The 15,581-nt window shown below is 41.9% G+C and overlaps 1 protein-coding gene across 1 annotated transcript; it reads left to right on the top strand.

Annotated features, from left to right (window-relative positions):
* Window positions 1–7,790: 7,790 nt before the first annotated feature.
* LOC138296959 (olfactory receptor 2A5-like) lies at window positions 7,791–8,297 on the top strand. The gene has a single exon (XM_069236475.1). The coding sequence runs from the start codon at window positions 7,791–7,793 to the stop codon at window positions 8,295–8,297; it is 507 nt and encodes a 168-aa protein (XP_069092576.1).
* Window positions 8,298–15,581: the final 7,284 nt, after the last annotated feature.

Raw genomic sequence — 15,581 nt, 5'->3', positions numbered from 1 at the left:
TACCTGTGGTGGGCTGCCCAAACCCATGCACAGCTGTCCCAAGCTTCCTGGGAGTCCTTGTTGTTTGAAAGTATTTGTTGCCTGCCCCCCTCCTCAGGCACAGGCATAGGGTTGTGAAAAGTGTACTTGGGACTGATGATCCAAGTTTAGTACACAGACATGTAAATCTGTAAGTCACTTGTCTAAACCTAGCATACCCACTCATGATTAGCAACTGCATTCTATCCTGGCAATTCCATTTACAAGTTGCAGATCTTGTGGCCCTTGATTGTCATCAAGAACATAGTAATTAGTTGGCCTGTCAGCGGTGGAGGACTTGCAACATTTTATTTACCTGACAAATGGCTGAACAATGATGCATAAGTCATTCAAGTTGTTACACATCTTGTTATAGTATTGCTGTGCTATTTGATAGGACATGTGTAGGCTGCATTGGCATGTACTTCCTCAGGGACAATCAGTGAGCTGTATGATGATATGGGCTATTTCTGGTACATTAGATGTATTGTCTGATTTAATTCTTGAGTCATATCACACAATGAAGTACCTAAGGCATGGTTTTCTATTTGTTTTAACAGCTGCCAATATGAATCTCATCCAGATTCAGGAGTTTCAGCGCAGGGCAATGTGTTACCGCCACATTCTGGATGTGGAGTCAGGGTTCCCAACATGACAAAGCGTTATCGCCATGAAAGAGCCTCCGGACTGTGGAGGGCATTTGCCCAAGGGGGCCCTTCCATGTCCCCCACAGCCATCACCAACAGCACCACCAGCACCACCTATGTGGCACCAATATTAGCTGGCACCTTTGCTGAACCGTCAACCTCCACTGCACCAGGACCTGTCACAGCACCACCTGCACCTCCTCCTACAGACATGGCACCGACAAGGGCACATACTTCCTCCATTGGCATCCAGACCACCCCTGCTGCAGTCATAGACCCAGCAGCTTTTCAACAGATATGTATGTTGTGGAAAATGACCAGGCTGCAGCAGGAGGTGGCACATGTAAATCGGAGGGTGCCATCTTGTAGACAATATACCCTCTTCCATGATTCCCCCCTCCCTCCTCTTTCCTGGTTCTTTTAATTAGTGGGTTTAGGGGGCTTAGTGTTAGGTTAGTATAGGCTGTTAGATTAGTTAGTAGTAGTGGGTGGGGGTTGGGGGTATGTTTTTTATTATGTGTGTTGGATGATGTTGGGGTTTTGGTGTTTTTTTCAAAAAAATAAATATATATATATATATATATATATATATATATATATATACATATATATTTGTTTAGTAGAAGATAGTATGTGTTTAGGTTAGTATGTGTTGTCCTCCATGTGTCTCATCTCATAAGTGGGGTGGGGGTTGATGTTTAGATTGTTTCGTTAAATGTGATAAGTAAGTTTAGCTTAGGTTAGTTAGGGCCAGTTGTGGGTAATGTGTAGTTAGAATAGGTTAGGTTAGGTAAGGTGTTTCCCCTGGTTTTAGCTTCTGTTTTTACTGTTTAATAAATATTTAGGTAACCCTTTACAATATGTGTCACATGCTTGGAGATCAGGGTCGTGGCATGAGTGAACAGCGTCTCTTTTGTATTAGCTTTTGTGTCCCATGCTGCAACCAAATCCCAACTGAGCTGTTACATTGGCAGCTACACCAAAGCTACTTTGCTAAGATTCTGCCATCCATTGCACCCACCACTCACAGTTACTCTGGATCCCAAAGTGTGGTTAACTTTAGATGTATGTTTTCAATGTCACGTACTTTGCTACCAGATTTGGTATTGAGGACACTGTGTTAAGTCTGCCTGCAGCCTGATGTCCAAGTGAATCCTTCTAAGGTGAGTGGTAGTATGCTCTCATGTAGTATGGTATACATAACTCACACCTATCATTTGTTACAATGATCAGCCTGGTGACATATTTGTATGTCAACTCATACACATTCATTCATCCAGTATGGTGTGTGTTAGGTAAAATTTGGGTCAAATGTCACATATATAAATTTGAAGGCAATATTTTCTGGCTTAGGCATCTCTTGAGGAAGCGCTATTCTGTCCAACACAGCATTATGGTTCATAGTTTATATTTTCCTCTCAAATAATCCTCAGGAAGGGCAGATGATGGTACAATCCAGACCACTGTGCATATTTATCAGCCACCATTCAATCAGGTCAGGTGTATTGTCAATCAATAATCATTGACCTGAGGTAAACATCACTGATCTACCTCACGGTTGATGTATCACCTTACACAGAGACAAAGTTGTTGTGTAAGTGCTATTTATTTGAAAGTGCTGTAGTGCTATATGTACATTGTCCATGAGTCCATTAGAGTGACACTTTCCATTGTGATCTTAAACAAGTGCAAAAGGACATGTCATTGGACATGCTGAGGTGAAGTGTCAGACAGTGCAGAGGGACAGGATTTGCCAATGAGTTAGTGAGAGACAATCAAAGGGCAGGGTGACAAGATAAACAGTGGGCTGAAGAACAGTGCTTGAGTACAGTTGTCGCAAGACTGGCATGTTACAAAGCACAAGACCTTGGCAATAGGTGGCCTTGTGGCAGGGACTAGTGCTACTAGGTACTCTTACTGGTGAAGGTGATCTGTTCCACATCTTCATCTTCTGATGTGTGTGTTGTCTCCTCTGCCCTTGATGGTGGTGGTTGTGAAGAGGCAACACACACCTCAGTGTTTGAAGACGTGGAGTCAGACATCCCGGTAGCTGCCAACTGTGGGGCTATTAACGGCAGTTTTGCAGCAAGGAGGAGCTGCTGGTTCTTAAGAATAACATCCACATCACTGTGGTAGGCAGCCAGGTCGGCACTAAGGGGTTCAATATTGCATTTGTGCACGCGTTGACAGGATTGTTGTTGTAGGTGTTGGGTCAACTCTATTACAGCTGTGCTGATTTCCTTCTACCTTTTTGCAAGTTCCTGCAAGATTGTTGTTCGCCCTTGCATGGCTGCTGCCTGTTCTTCAGTTGACATCATGCACGAACGCACTCCCTCTAGGCTGACTGCCATATTTTGCATCGCCATCCGCACCTCCTTAGCCAGCTCCCGCTGTACTCCAACTACAGTTCTCTCAAAGCTGGTGCCAGTGTCGTCAGAGTCCTCAGCTGTGTTGGAGCTGGCAGGTCGTACAACTGGGGTGGTGGTTGGGTCCTCTGTGATGGCTGCTACTTCTGTGCTCCGCCTTGTGACTGAAGGTGGGGTCTGGAGGGTTCCAAGGACATCTTGGAGGGTCTGCTGGCTGATGTTTGGCAGCTCGTCATCCATGTCATCAGGGTAGTCCTGGACAGGCATATCCGCAGGAGAGCCATCTTCCTCTGCAATGAGATATGGTACAATTAGTGTGTCTGTGTTGTGGGATTTGTAATGTGACGTGCCTGGCTTGCAATTATTTTCACATTGTGATCTGGGTTCCTGTTAATTTTTCCTGTCTTTCATATTAGCATTATCCCAGGCCTATTCCCCACCTGCATGTCACATGTATTGTGGTCAGTTTGTGGACTTATCAGCATCACATCCTCTAGGTGTTCGTTCTGGCCAAATTGTGAATTGCCACCTTCTTGTTATACTCAACCATCCGTCTACTTCCATTCTCATGGTGAGGCCTTTCAATGGCTGTGGGGTTTCTGATGGCATTGGCACCACACTTAACATTCCTCAACTGCACCAGTCTCTGATATTTCACATCCACCTATATGTTGCTGAGATCTAGCATATACTATGTATAGAATTGGTATGGCACGATACGGATGTCAGCATTGGTAATGTGTACTGCTGATGTTGGGAAAAGCGTGCTACATTGGATTGCACTGATGGTCCTAGCAGTGTTCCATTTCAACCTCTAACTGTGCGGGTGTATTTCTGTAACCAGTTACATATGTCCTCCCCCTCAATGCTGTTGTCTGAGCAGTATGACATTTGGGATGTTGCATGGTGTCATTTGGAGCTATTGTAACCCAAGCATAGGGTGGACCCTGACATATGCAGCATGGTTATGACATTAGTGCTGTGTACCTCCTAATGTTTATGACTATGGTTGGTGTTTGTAGCAACTATGGACAATCACATTTGACAGGATTGGAACATTTGTATTGATGTCAGGGGATTGTTACCGTTGTCATCCTGAACCCTCTAATTTGGGTGTGTTTGATCCATGGGGACGTTACTACCATTAGCTACTTGACCTGCACACACAGCATAGGTGGTAGTGGCATGCCACTGCCTGAATATCATGACTTACATGCATTGTGTAGTAGGTATGTCCACCCCCCCCGGCTTACAGTTAACATTTGTGTATTTTAATTCCCCATGCGACTTACCCCACATCTGTGTTGTCTCCTGGTAGTCTGCGCTGTCCTGTCCTTGAATCCCTGTGACGATCTCCTCAGGGACGATGGCTGCCACCAGCTCCTCCATGTGGTCCAGGGCCTCCTGCGGTGCTGGACTGTCACCTCCAGTCTGCAGTGCTGCCTTCCTGTTCCTGGCCATCGTTTCTTTTGTCCTGCGCTTGCAGTCATGCCAACGTTTCTTGCACTCAATGACTGTTCTCCTTACTTCTGCCACACTGTTGATCTTGTCAACAATTTGTTGCCATATTGCCTCTCTCCTACTAAGTCGCAACTTTGAGGTGACAAACAGTTGGTGCTTGTGTTCCGTCACCTCTTTCACCAGAATTTCCTGCTCCTCTGCACTGAAGTGACACTTTCTTTTCTTCTTCTCCCTGTCCTGGGTCTTGTGTGAGTCCTCCTGGGTGGTTCCTGGTCTGTTGTCATCTTCCTGGGGTCTGTGCAAGCATCTGGGATCCATTTTGGCTCTCCTTAGCACATTTTGCTGTGTTTGTGCTGCTTTTTGACGCTATTGCGTCAAAAAAGGCACGTATCCGGTTTGGACGTCGTAAACTGCCTCACAGTCATTTTCGCCACATTTTTCTTTACGAAATGACGCATTGGTTTGAGTAAAAAAATTTATTGACTCACACTTCTGGTTTACGCCGACATGCGTCGGTGCAGTTTTGCATCTAAAAGTATAAATATGGCCCTGGATTTTTTACATTTAAGGCACATTTTTCCTAAAGTCAGGCAGTTCTTAAAATTAGTTAGATTAGTTAAATTACTTTTTAAATCACTTCTAAAAGATATATTTGCTTTGGCATTAGAAATCCTGTTCTGTCTCTCGAACTTACTGCTTACCGAGAATCTAGAAGCAAGCTGTACCACCTCCCTCACCTCAGAAGTATGTTGTTTGTCCCTCTCTAGAGGCCCTTACAGATTATTCAATTCCCCTTGCAATTTCTAATGTCTCTTCTAGAGATGGATTCCTGCACCATAGAATTCTTTCCTGAATGCGATTGACAAAACAATTGACCACCAACTGGTCTATCAAATATTTGTCCAATGGCCCTTCAAACTCACATGTTGAAGCTAATACTCTCAATTCTGCTAAGAATTAGTCAATATTCTCTTGTTGATGTTTCTTCTGAGTATGAAAAAGTTTGTCCTTCTATGATGATGCTCAAAGCATCTTTAATATGGTTTTTAAGTATTTTTACAGCTTTCGTGTAAACATCGTATTCCGTAGATGGTGAGGGTCTCATTTAAGGTTAATGATCAAAAGTTATTTGACCTTCTGACCCCAAACTGCTGTATAGAATTTCTGTTTTTCTAATTGCAGGAAACTCAACCTCATCAAAAGCCAGTAAATAACTTTTAAATATTTTGAACCATTAATTTAATTTAAGTCTGGGTATACCTGGGTCAGGCAGAACGGACATTGGTACATTTGCAGTTTATATATTGAATGTTAAATGTAGTAGAGGCACAAGAGATGAACTTATGTAAATTGCAGTCACTGTATCTTTGCAGTGTACAGTGTCCAATAATTTCCAATAATGGCACAAGCTAAAGTTCAAGGAACCCAAAATGTACTTGAACAAGAAATTGTTCCTTTTTTAATATCAAAGAGGTGTTTAACACCAATCCTCCAATCTCAACCTTTAAACTCTGCAGAGAGAGAATCAATGACCACAGAGTGGACAGCCAAATCATGGATTGCCTTCCTTTGTAGACAACCAATGACAAGTGCACTTTGTATGACCAATGCTGGAAAGTTTGCTTCTGCTACATCAACTAATCCAAATAGACTTCCCAAAATGCACTGCAAAATGTGTGGAGGGAAAACACTCGATAATTAGTTGACATGGAGAATTCATCCCGCCATGTCTCAGACCCAAGAGGTAAAGTGGTACGTGCTAATAATGTGCCTGGTGGTGGCTATCGTTTACAGTTCAGCCCGTGACTACCTGGTTTTCCAAAGCACATACACAGCGATGCACTGAGCCACAATGATGATGGAAAAATCGTCATGCGCACTGTGTGTTGGCATCAGGGCATGTGCTGAATGCGAGCCATCACAATGCTCGCTTGCTTTGTCCAGCCTTGACTGATGGGACACAGGTGCATGCAGACTGTGGCGGTGACAGCGCTCACGTGGATGGATCCTTGTGTGGAACTTGTACCATGCCATGCAGCCGTCTGAGTAGCTCTCGCAGTGCTTAAAGCTAGCGCCAGTAGTAACGCTCATTCCCCTGGGCCGTGTAGGCTTCTTCCCCTGAAATACTCCAGTGTAACACTGCTGTCATACTTAAAAGGTGTACTTATGCCTTTTTCCCATCGGTCACTGGACAGTTAATGTCACCATAACTGCCAATAAAAGGGTTCTTCATGGTGATGCAGTGTGCTGTAGGTCTCCTCATCGCCAATTTGTGTTGCATGGCAATAAGGAACCTCAGACCTGGTAGCTGCTTCTTTATTTATTACAATGTAAGTACAGCACACCACATCTCTCACTCTGCCTATTTATCACCTCTCAACGTGCCTCTCAACTGCCTGGACTAGATTCCTCCAGCACCAAGAAACCATCCAGCTTTCTACACCCACCTTCTAGGCCCCTAACATTCTAAGCTACCACATAACAAGAAGCTTATTATTATATTAAGGGCTCATTCCTATGGAATTCAATTTCCCTTCCAATTTGTCATGTAAATACATCTTGGGAAGTTCACAAAGGCATTAAAAACTGATTTTTCTGGTAGGCATTCAGGCTTCATTACTGCTAAAGCAGTTTTAAAAACTCTGGATAGCAGCCGCACCCAGAGCTGTTCATGGTGGGCTGTCAAGCTTCTCCATTCTGCTTCAGGCTTTCTAATAACCAGCCACCTGTAACAAACAATAAATAAAGTATACGTCACTTCTGGATGCTTAAAGACTGAAAGCACTTGCAAATCTTCTGATGATCAAGGAGCAGCAGCCCAGAGATATATACAGACTGCCTCCCTTCATTTTGTGCTAATATTCATATTCTACAGTAGCGTCCCACATTTATATAAAATGTATTTATAATTGTTTTTATTTATTGCTGCAGACAACATCATTGAGGCTTAATGGTGAAGAAAAACTGCAGCTCAGTAACAGAATTCCTGCTTTTAGAACTATGTGAGGACCCCAATACGCAGGTTGTTCTCATTTTGTTATTCTTAGCAATATACGTGATCACTATGATGGGAAACGTTTTATTGATCGTGTTCTGTGTCTGTGATCCACACCTTCCTACTCCTATGTACTTCTTCCTGGCTAATCTCTCTTTTATTGACATCTGCTACTTTTCAGTGACTGTCCCTAACTTGTTGAACCAACTCATTCTTTCCAGGACTATGAGCTTCTCCTGATGTGCAGTTCAAATGTACACTTATGTGCTTCTGGGATGCACAGAATCCATGGTCCTCGCAGTCATGGCATATGATCGCTACATTGCCATCTCCTTCCCCTTGCGTTACACAAGCATAATAAACAAATTTGTTGGGGTAGTATTGATGATTGTTTGCTGGCTTAGTGGAAGCATGATGGCACTTCGAACCATGGTGTTTGCACCACAGTTGCCTCTGTGTGCTAACAATGCTATTGACCACTTCTTTTATGAAGTCACGACCTTCCTAAAGATGGCGTGTGGAGACACCTTTATTGCACTGACAATGTTTTTTGTTGTAGGGACATTTGTGCTGCTGACACCAAGCCTCTTTATTCTTTTCTCCTACATACGCATTATCATCACCATAATGGGAATCCGTTCCTCTGAAGGGAGATCCAAAGCCTTTTCCACTTACGCTTCACACCTTATTGTAGTGACTATGGTGTCTGAGACAGCAATCTTCATGAACATGAAACCAGTGTCTAAAAATGATGATGATCAGCAAAACATGGTGTCCGTATTTTATACAGTGATGCCTGCTATGAGCTAGGATGTGAAGATGGCAATGCATAGAGTTATTTGGAAAAATCTTAAATTGTGTAAATTGATTAATGCTTAGAATAAAGGTGGATCACAATACTGCAAGTCCTGTTTTCTTCGTTCACCAATCATCTCCCTACCTGAACCCTTTTCAATGTGGGGAAACCAATTTTTGCTTTCTTCAGGCTTACTGACAACATGTGGCAGCTGTTGTGGATTCTCATCTGCATGTTTTAGGTGCCACACACCTAAAAGTCTGGCTTAAGCTCCAGTAAAGCAACCAGTGTTTTGTCCACCATGGAGGTCACCCCATGAGTAGGCAGAAAAGGAAGAAGTAATGTTCTGTGCACAGTTCACTCCTTCCAGAGTCCACTCTTTGGCATAAGGCTCCTTCCACATTGGTTCCTGGAATGTGCTATTATAGGTTTGTGCGTGGCATGAAATGGCAAACATCACTTTCTTCTATGCAGCTGTGCGATCCAAGATTATGGGGGTTATTACAACTTTGGAGGAGGTGTTTATCCGTCCCAAAAGTAACGGTAAAGTGACGGATATACCACCAGCCGAATTACGAGTTCCATAGGATATGATGGACTCGTAATACGGCTGGTGGTATATCCATCACTTTACCGTCACTTTTGGTACGGATTAACACCTCCTCCAAAGTTGTAATAACCCCCATATCTGTGAAAACTGATAGCAGTAAAACTTGCTTGCTGGGGTTGCCATCTACTCTAGGTGTCCTACTTTCCATCCTTAGTCCCATAAGCTAGCGGATGTCTCATAAACCTGCAGTCCTAAACCATTATTGGATCAATAAGTCACACTGTTAACGTGGGATCTATGGAAGGTCTGAATTGAACTACTGGTGAGCCCACTGCCAGAATGTCTAAACATTTGCTCTAGAATGTCATGCTGGACAAAACTTTTTGTTTAGACAGCTGCAAGAAGCCCTTGCAGTGCAATGTGTGAAAGTGGTGATATGGTGGCAGAGGAACTTACACTTGGTCACATTTGCAGTATGATTCTAGAGCTAATGTCACACACCACAACTGTTACAATGTCAAAGCTATAGGAGCCCATGCAGAGAATGAAACCACAGACTAAACATAAAACTCAGTAATTCATTGTACTGTTGAGGGCTCTTTCTCACATCAGTGGATAACATTACAACTGTTGGGATTACTTATTGTTCACGTCTTTATCTAGGACCTACTTGAAAGGTGATTATCGCTATGCCTTTTCAGAAAGGTGGATTAGCCATACCCTCTAGGGATAAACATAGACTTATGATGATTGTGAGGTCAGGAGATATCTGTAAATCATTACATTTATATATAAAAAATGCCTATACCAATTCACATTAAATGTTGTTGATACCCACTGATTGGGGATGTACCTATTTATCAACTTTTTCAAATTAGGTAATTATACTCACTAATGGTTGGCCTACAATGTGTTGACCTCTTCGTGAGCTGCATCTTTTCAAGGCAAACAGGAAACATACTTCAAAATAAAACATTATAGCACCAGTCAAGGATAAATGAAAGCTCAAAGCCCACAGTAGAGCACCTCAACCATTAAATGCTCTGTGAGATAGATACACGTGCTTTAAATATACAACACAGTGGCAATTTTCTATAGCACAGAAGCCAACAAAAGGCAGTTTAGCAGTGGAGAAAGAGGACCTTACAAGTCAAGGGGTTAATAATTGTCATTACTTAGTTATGACGGACCCTGCATGTACTGCCCTTGCTTGAACATGTCATTGGCCACTATCTGCTGTCTCTTCAATTCTCTCTTAGTTAGCCATCTAAATTGATAAAACCAGAACTTTATGAATTCATGTTCTTCCACTTCTTTGAATTATTAGGTGGGGTCACCTTACTTGGGATGTAAAGAGTTCTTTCATGGTGGAAGCTGAGTATTTCTAAACCAGCTGTTGTGATAACCTATTAATCCCCTCTTAATTGTTCCTGAACTTGCATGAACTATCCTCCCCCTGTAGTAATAAGAATAGATGTGTACTCAGACATGTGCTTTTTGATTTCACATCTCATAGGTTGTTATAAATTTCAAGCAGGTTTGGAAATTCATCAGATCTATTGCATGAGGCCTCACATTAGCACAAACGAGGCTGAGGCTACATCATTGGTAGGTGAGCAAAACCTGCTACTGTACACATTATGTTGATTCACAAGTATTTCTGAAACCCACTCATTAACAGTGGAATTGCACCATTGGCAGTTGTGCATCGTGAGTGTGGTTTGGTGGTAGTAGGAAACAAGAAAAGGTTGTACTCACAATAAGAGAGTGTGCACTGTTTGAGTTGCTCAACAATTCTTCTATGGGCAACGAGGATATGGAGTAGTATTTGGTCAGCAGAACCATCATAATCAATAGCTCACTATTTGCTTTGTACATTCAAAATATTAACAAAGAAATCAGAACTAGAAAAGTGCTAGCCTATGCAATTGTAGCAGAGGTTTACAATCTGACACACACATCTGCTCCCTCTGTGTCTCTTTGTAGAATCTTACTGATTGTGCCACCCACTTGAGCAGCCCTTTAACCATGTTTCAGGCCTGAATTCACATTTTAAAATACAGAAACATGTGGTTTGTGTACTGCAGGCATTGCACAAACTACAGGTGGACATAACCTGGTATTCTGTTAAATACTGGCAGTCAGAGGAATAAAGGACACTCAAAAAGAATTCACAACAGCATTGGTTGAGGACAGTAACTTATAAAGTTGAAATGTGCCCCGTGCTCACATCCAGCAGAAAGCATCCTGCTATCACAACAGGCTCCAAATACAAACATAGTAATTAAGTTATCATGAAGTAAAAACAAACACACTGCCACTGAAGGGACCTACCTTGTCTACAGATGTGCCCATTGTGGGAGCGCAAAAGGCCCTCACTCAAAGTGAAGTAAATCAGTGGCATAGGTTGAGTGGGCCACAGCCACAGTCTGTGTGCTGTAGTGAGCAGAAGCAAAATGTGAAAGACACAACAATAGACCAATATATGAAAATAGGTAGCTAAAAGTCTCTTTAATTAAGTATATTATATATAGGATATTTTTAAATGATAAGGTATTGGATAACTCTAACTCTGAAAAGATACATTGGAACGAAAGGGCAATGGTTGACATTTATGGTTTAATGAAGGGGAACTAAACACTATTTGTCCACTCACATGAGTCACCTTAGCCACACTCCAGGCAATGTTATCTTCAAAGAAAATACAGTATAAAAGACATGGCCATAGACAAACTGTGAGGGTACAAACAAAGGCTGTGGTTGTGCTCTTGTGCAACAAATATACTCTCTGAGCACCAGCTGTGCATCAAGAAATACAGACTAATCAAACATATGTCACATATACCTGTTACCTGAAAGAGAAAATAATGAAATGAGTTTACTAAGGCAAATGCTCTTAACCGCTTATCAAATAGAGGAGGACACGTGAGGGTTATACAACGTGCATATACTAGTAGAATATTAACAGAGAAGATACAATTATGTAATGTATATCCTGCACATTTATTGATTGATTGAGGACATTACAAAACACAATGTTGTTTATCCATATCTGTGGTGGGATGAATTCCAGTGATTGGGAACACTCCTTGAGAAGCTTAAATTTAAAGTTTTAGTATTTCTAAAGTGAGGAGCTTCTTGGAGGAGAACGCCAGCACTTTGTAGAAAGAAAGAGCCTCCTGAGACAATCACGTTTCCGGCTGGTTAGTTTAGATTTCCAGCATCCATCCACTTCTACATTATTAAGCAAGTTTCTAGTGTCTACAGTTTGCCTTTTGAGAGAAGTTAGGACTGGGGAGAGAGATTCTAATGTTTTGGTCATGGATGCTAGACATGATGCGTTGTGTAAGGAACTTTTAAAGAAGTAAGGTGAGGAGCACCAATCAATAATGAGTTTCCTCATTCAATTCTTGAGAGGTTCTTGAGAGGTTCCACACTTGTACTAATTCTTTAAATGATTCAACATAAATAAAAGATGTGTTGCAAGATATACCATTGCATTGGTAGCAAAAAGAGGTCGCAAATTGTACACCAACTGTTTATGACCTGTATTTTAATTTGCGAAGCAACCTATATGCTAATAGGTATGTAGCTAAATAATTTATCGGAGGAGGACACAGAATGTCTTCCCTAAAGAAACTCATTAAGCAGACCACAAATTGCAACTCCAACCTCCTACAATTGGCTACCTTCACAGAGGTGTGATGCTCAAGGGACAGCAGACTACCAACATCTATGCAAGAGTTTGATTTTTTTTTTTTTAAAGGATAGTGGGGGCCTTATTTTGAGTTTGACGGATGGGAAAGCCCAGGCGCCAAACTACCAACAAACCAGACAGTGAAGATTGCGATGCTGCTGGGCAGGGGGCCCCTGCACTTCCCATGCCAAATGTTTTCTACTCAACAGTGTTAAAATGTATTAACATGTTTGTTGGGTTTCTTCTTTTGTTCAATAAAAGATCCTCTTTTTGACAATAGCTGGGTGTTTGGACTATTGTGAATTTGTGACTTCACATATACTATTTGTATGGTGCTCAAGATGTAAGAATTATGGCCTTCTGTAGTGGTGCTAAAATGGGACCTTGCAGTGATCTTACAAGTATACAGAATCCTGAAGCCAGGGAGATGGCTTTAGATTTCATTATGTCCATATGTAGAACAAATGAGCCTCTTGAATGAAATAACACCCCAAGCTATTTGTAATTTGAAAACACAGGTAGGTGGCATGCATCTAAAATACAAAATCCAGGTCTGTTTAATTTCTTGCTGAATTTCACAGCTTTTGTTTTTTTGTTATTGAATTCAGGTTTCTAAAGCTGTTACAACCCGACAGCAGGACCTTGCCATTTAAAATGTAAAGCAGGAGCCTCCTAAATTTGGAGCATATGAGTTTTTGAGATCCAATACAATGGACAAGATATTAAAGAATAAGGGGGCAAACACACACCCTTCTTTCAGGACAACTGTAGTGCTGATCTTCTGAGAGAGATTGGTGCTGTCTCCAAGCTTGAGGCATAGCCACATTTCTGAGTAGAGGAGATGGATGGCTCTCATTATTGTTTGCCTGAGAGGTCCCAGTGTTGGGGAGTTTCTCTCAAAATAGGTCATGCAGTCCCTGTCAAATGCAACCTGAGACCTGCCTGGCTTTTAGGTGCTGGCTTGAGAGGATTATTTAGTGGTCACTTTCTGTACAGGGTAGTATTGATGATTGTTTGCTGGCTTAGTGGAAGCATGATGGCACTTCGAACCATGGTGTTTGCACCACAGTTGCCTCTGTGTGCTAACAATGCTATTGACCACTTCTTTTATGAAGTCACGACCTTCCTAAAGATGGCGTGTGGAGACACCTTTATTGTGCAGACAATGTTTTTTGTTGTAGGGACATTTGTGCTGCTGACACCAAATGTCTTTATTCTTTTCTCCTACATACGCATTGTCATCACCATAATGGGAATCCGTTCCTCTGAAGGGAGATCCAAAGCCTTTTCCACTTACGCTTCACACCTTATTGTAGTGACTATGGTGTCTGGGACAGCTATCTTCATGAACATGAAACCAGTGTCTAAAAATGATGATGATCAGCAAAACATGGTGTCCGTATTTTATACAGTGATGCCTGCTATGAGCTAGGATGTGAAGATGGCAATGCATAGAGTTATTTGGAAAAATCTTAAATTGTGTAAATTGATTAATGCTTAGAATAAAGGTGGATCACAATACTGCAAGTTCTGTTTTCTTCGTTCACCAATCATCTCCCTACCTGAACCCTTTTCAATGTGGGGAAACCAATTTTTGCTTTCTTCAGGCTTACTGACAACATGTGGCAGCTGTTGTGGATTCTCATCTGCATGTTTTAGGTGCCACACACCTAAAAGTCTGGTTTAAGCTCCAGTAAAGCAACCAGTGTTTTGTCCACCATGGAGGTCACCCCATGAGTAGGCGGAAAGGGAAGAAGTAATGTTCTGTGCACAGTTCACTCCTTCCAGAGTCCACTCTTTGGCATAAGGCTCCTTCCACATTGGTTCCTGGAATGTGCTATTATAGGTTTGTGCGTGGCATGAAATGGCAAACATCACTTTCTTCTATGCAGCTGTGCGATCCAAGATTATGGGGGTTATTACAACTTTGGAGGAGGTGTTAATCCGTCCCAAAAGTAACGGTAAAGTGACGGATATACCACCAGCCGAATTACGAGTTCCATAGGATATGATGGACTCGTAATACGGCTGGTGGTATATCCATCACTTTACCGTCACTTTTGGTACGGATTAACACCTCCTCCAAAGTTGTAATAACCCCCATATCTGTGAAAACTGATAGCAGTAAAACTTGCTTGCTGGGGTTGCCATCTACTCTAGGTGTCCTACTTTCCATCCTTAGTCCCATAAGCTAGCGGATGTCTCATAAACCTGCAGTCCTAAACCATACATTGGATCAATAAGTCACACTGTTAACGTGGGATCTATGGAAGGACTGAATTGAACTACTGGTGAGCCCACTGCCAGAATGTCTAAACATTTGCTCTAGAATGTCATGCTGGACAAAACTTTTTGTTTAGACAGCTGCAAGAAGCCCTTGCAGTGCAATGTGTGAAAGTGGTGATATGGTGGCAGAGGAACTTACACTTGGTCACATTTGCAGTATGATTCTAGAGCTAATGTCACACACCACAACTGTTACAATGTCAAAGCTATAGGAGCCCATGCAGAGAATGAAACCACAGACTAAACATAAAACTCAGTAATTCATTGTACTGTTGAGGGCTCTTTCTCAAATCAGTGGATAACATTACAACTGTTGGGATTACTTATTGTTCACGTCTTTATCTAGGACCTACTTGAAAGGTGATTATCGCTATGCCTTTTCAGAAAGGTGGATTAGCCATACCCTCTAGGGATAAACATAGACTTATGATGATTGTGAGGTCAGGAGATATCTGTAAATCATTACATTTATATATACAAAATGCCTATACCAATTCACATTAAATGTTGTTGATACCCACTGATTGGGGATGTACCTTTTTATCAACTTTTTCAAATTAGGTAATTATACTCACTAATGGTTGGCCTACAATGTGTTGACCTCTTCGTGAGCAGCATCTTTTCAAGGCAAATAGGAAACATACTTCAAAATAAAACATTATAGCTCCAGTCAAGGATAAATGAAAGCTCAAAGCCCACAGTAGAGCACCTCAACCATTAAATGCTCTGTGAGATAGATACACGTGCTTTAAATATACAACACAG

Source organism: Pleurodeles waltl, chromosome 5, assembly GCF_031143425.1.
Source record: "Pleurodeles waltl isolate 20211129_DDA chromosome 5, aPleWal1.hap1.20221129, whole genome shotgun sequence".
Classification (NCBI taxonomy): Eukaryota; Metazoa; Chordata; class Amphibia; order Caudata; family Salamandridae; genus Pleurodeles; species Pleurodeles waltl.
This window is presented reverse-complemented; position numbering and strand designations above follow the sequence as displayed.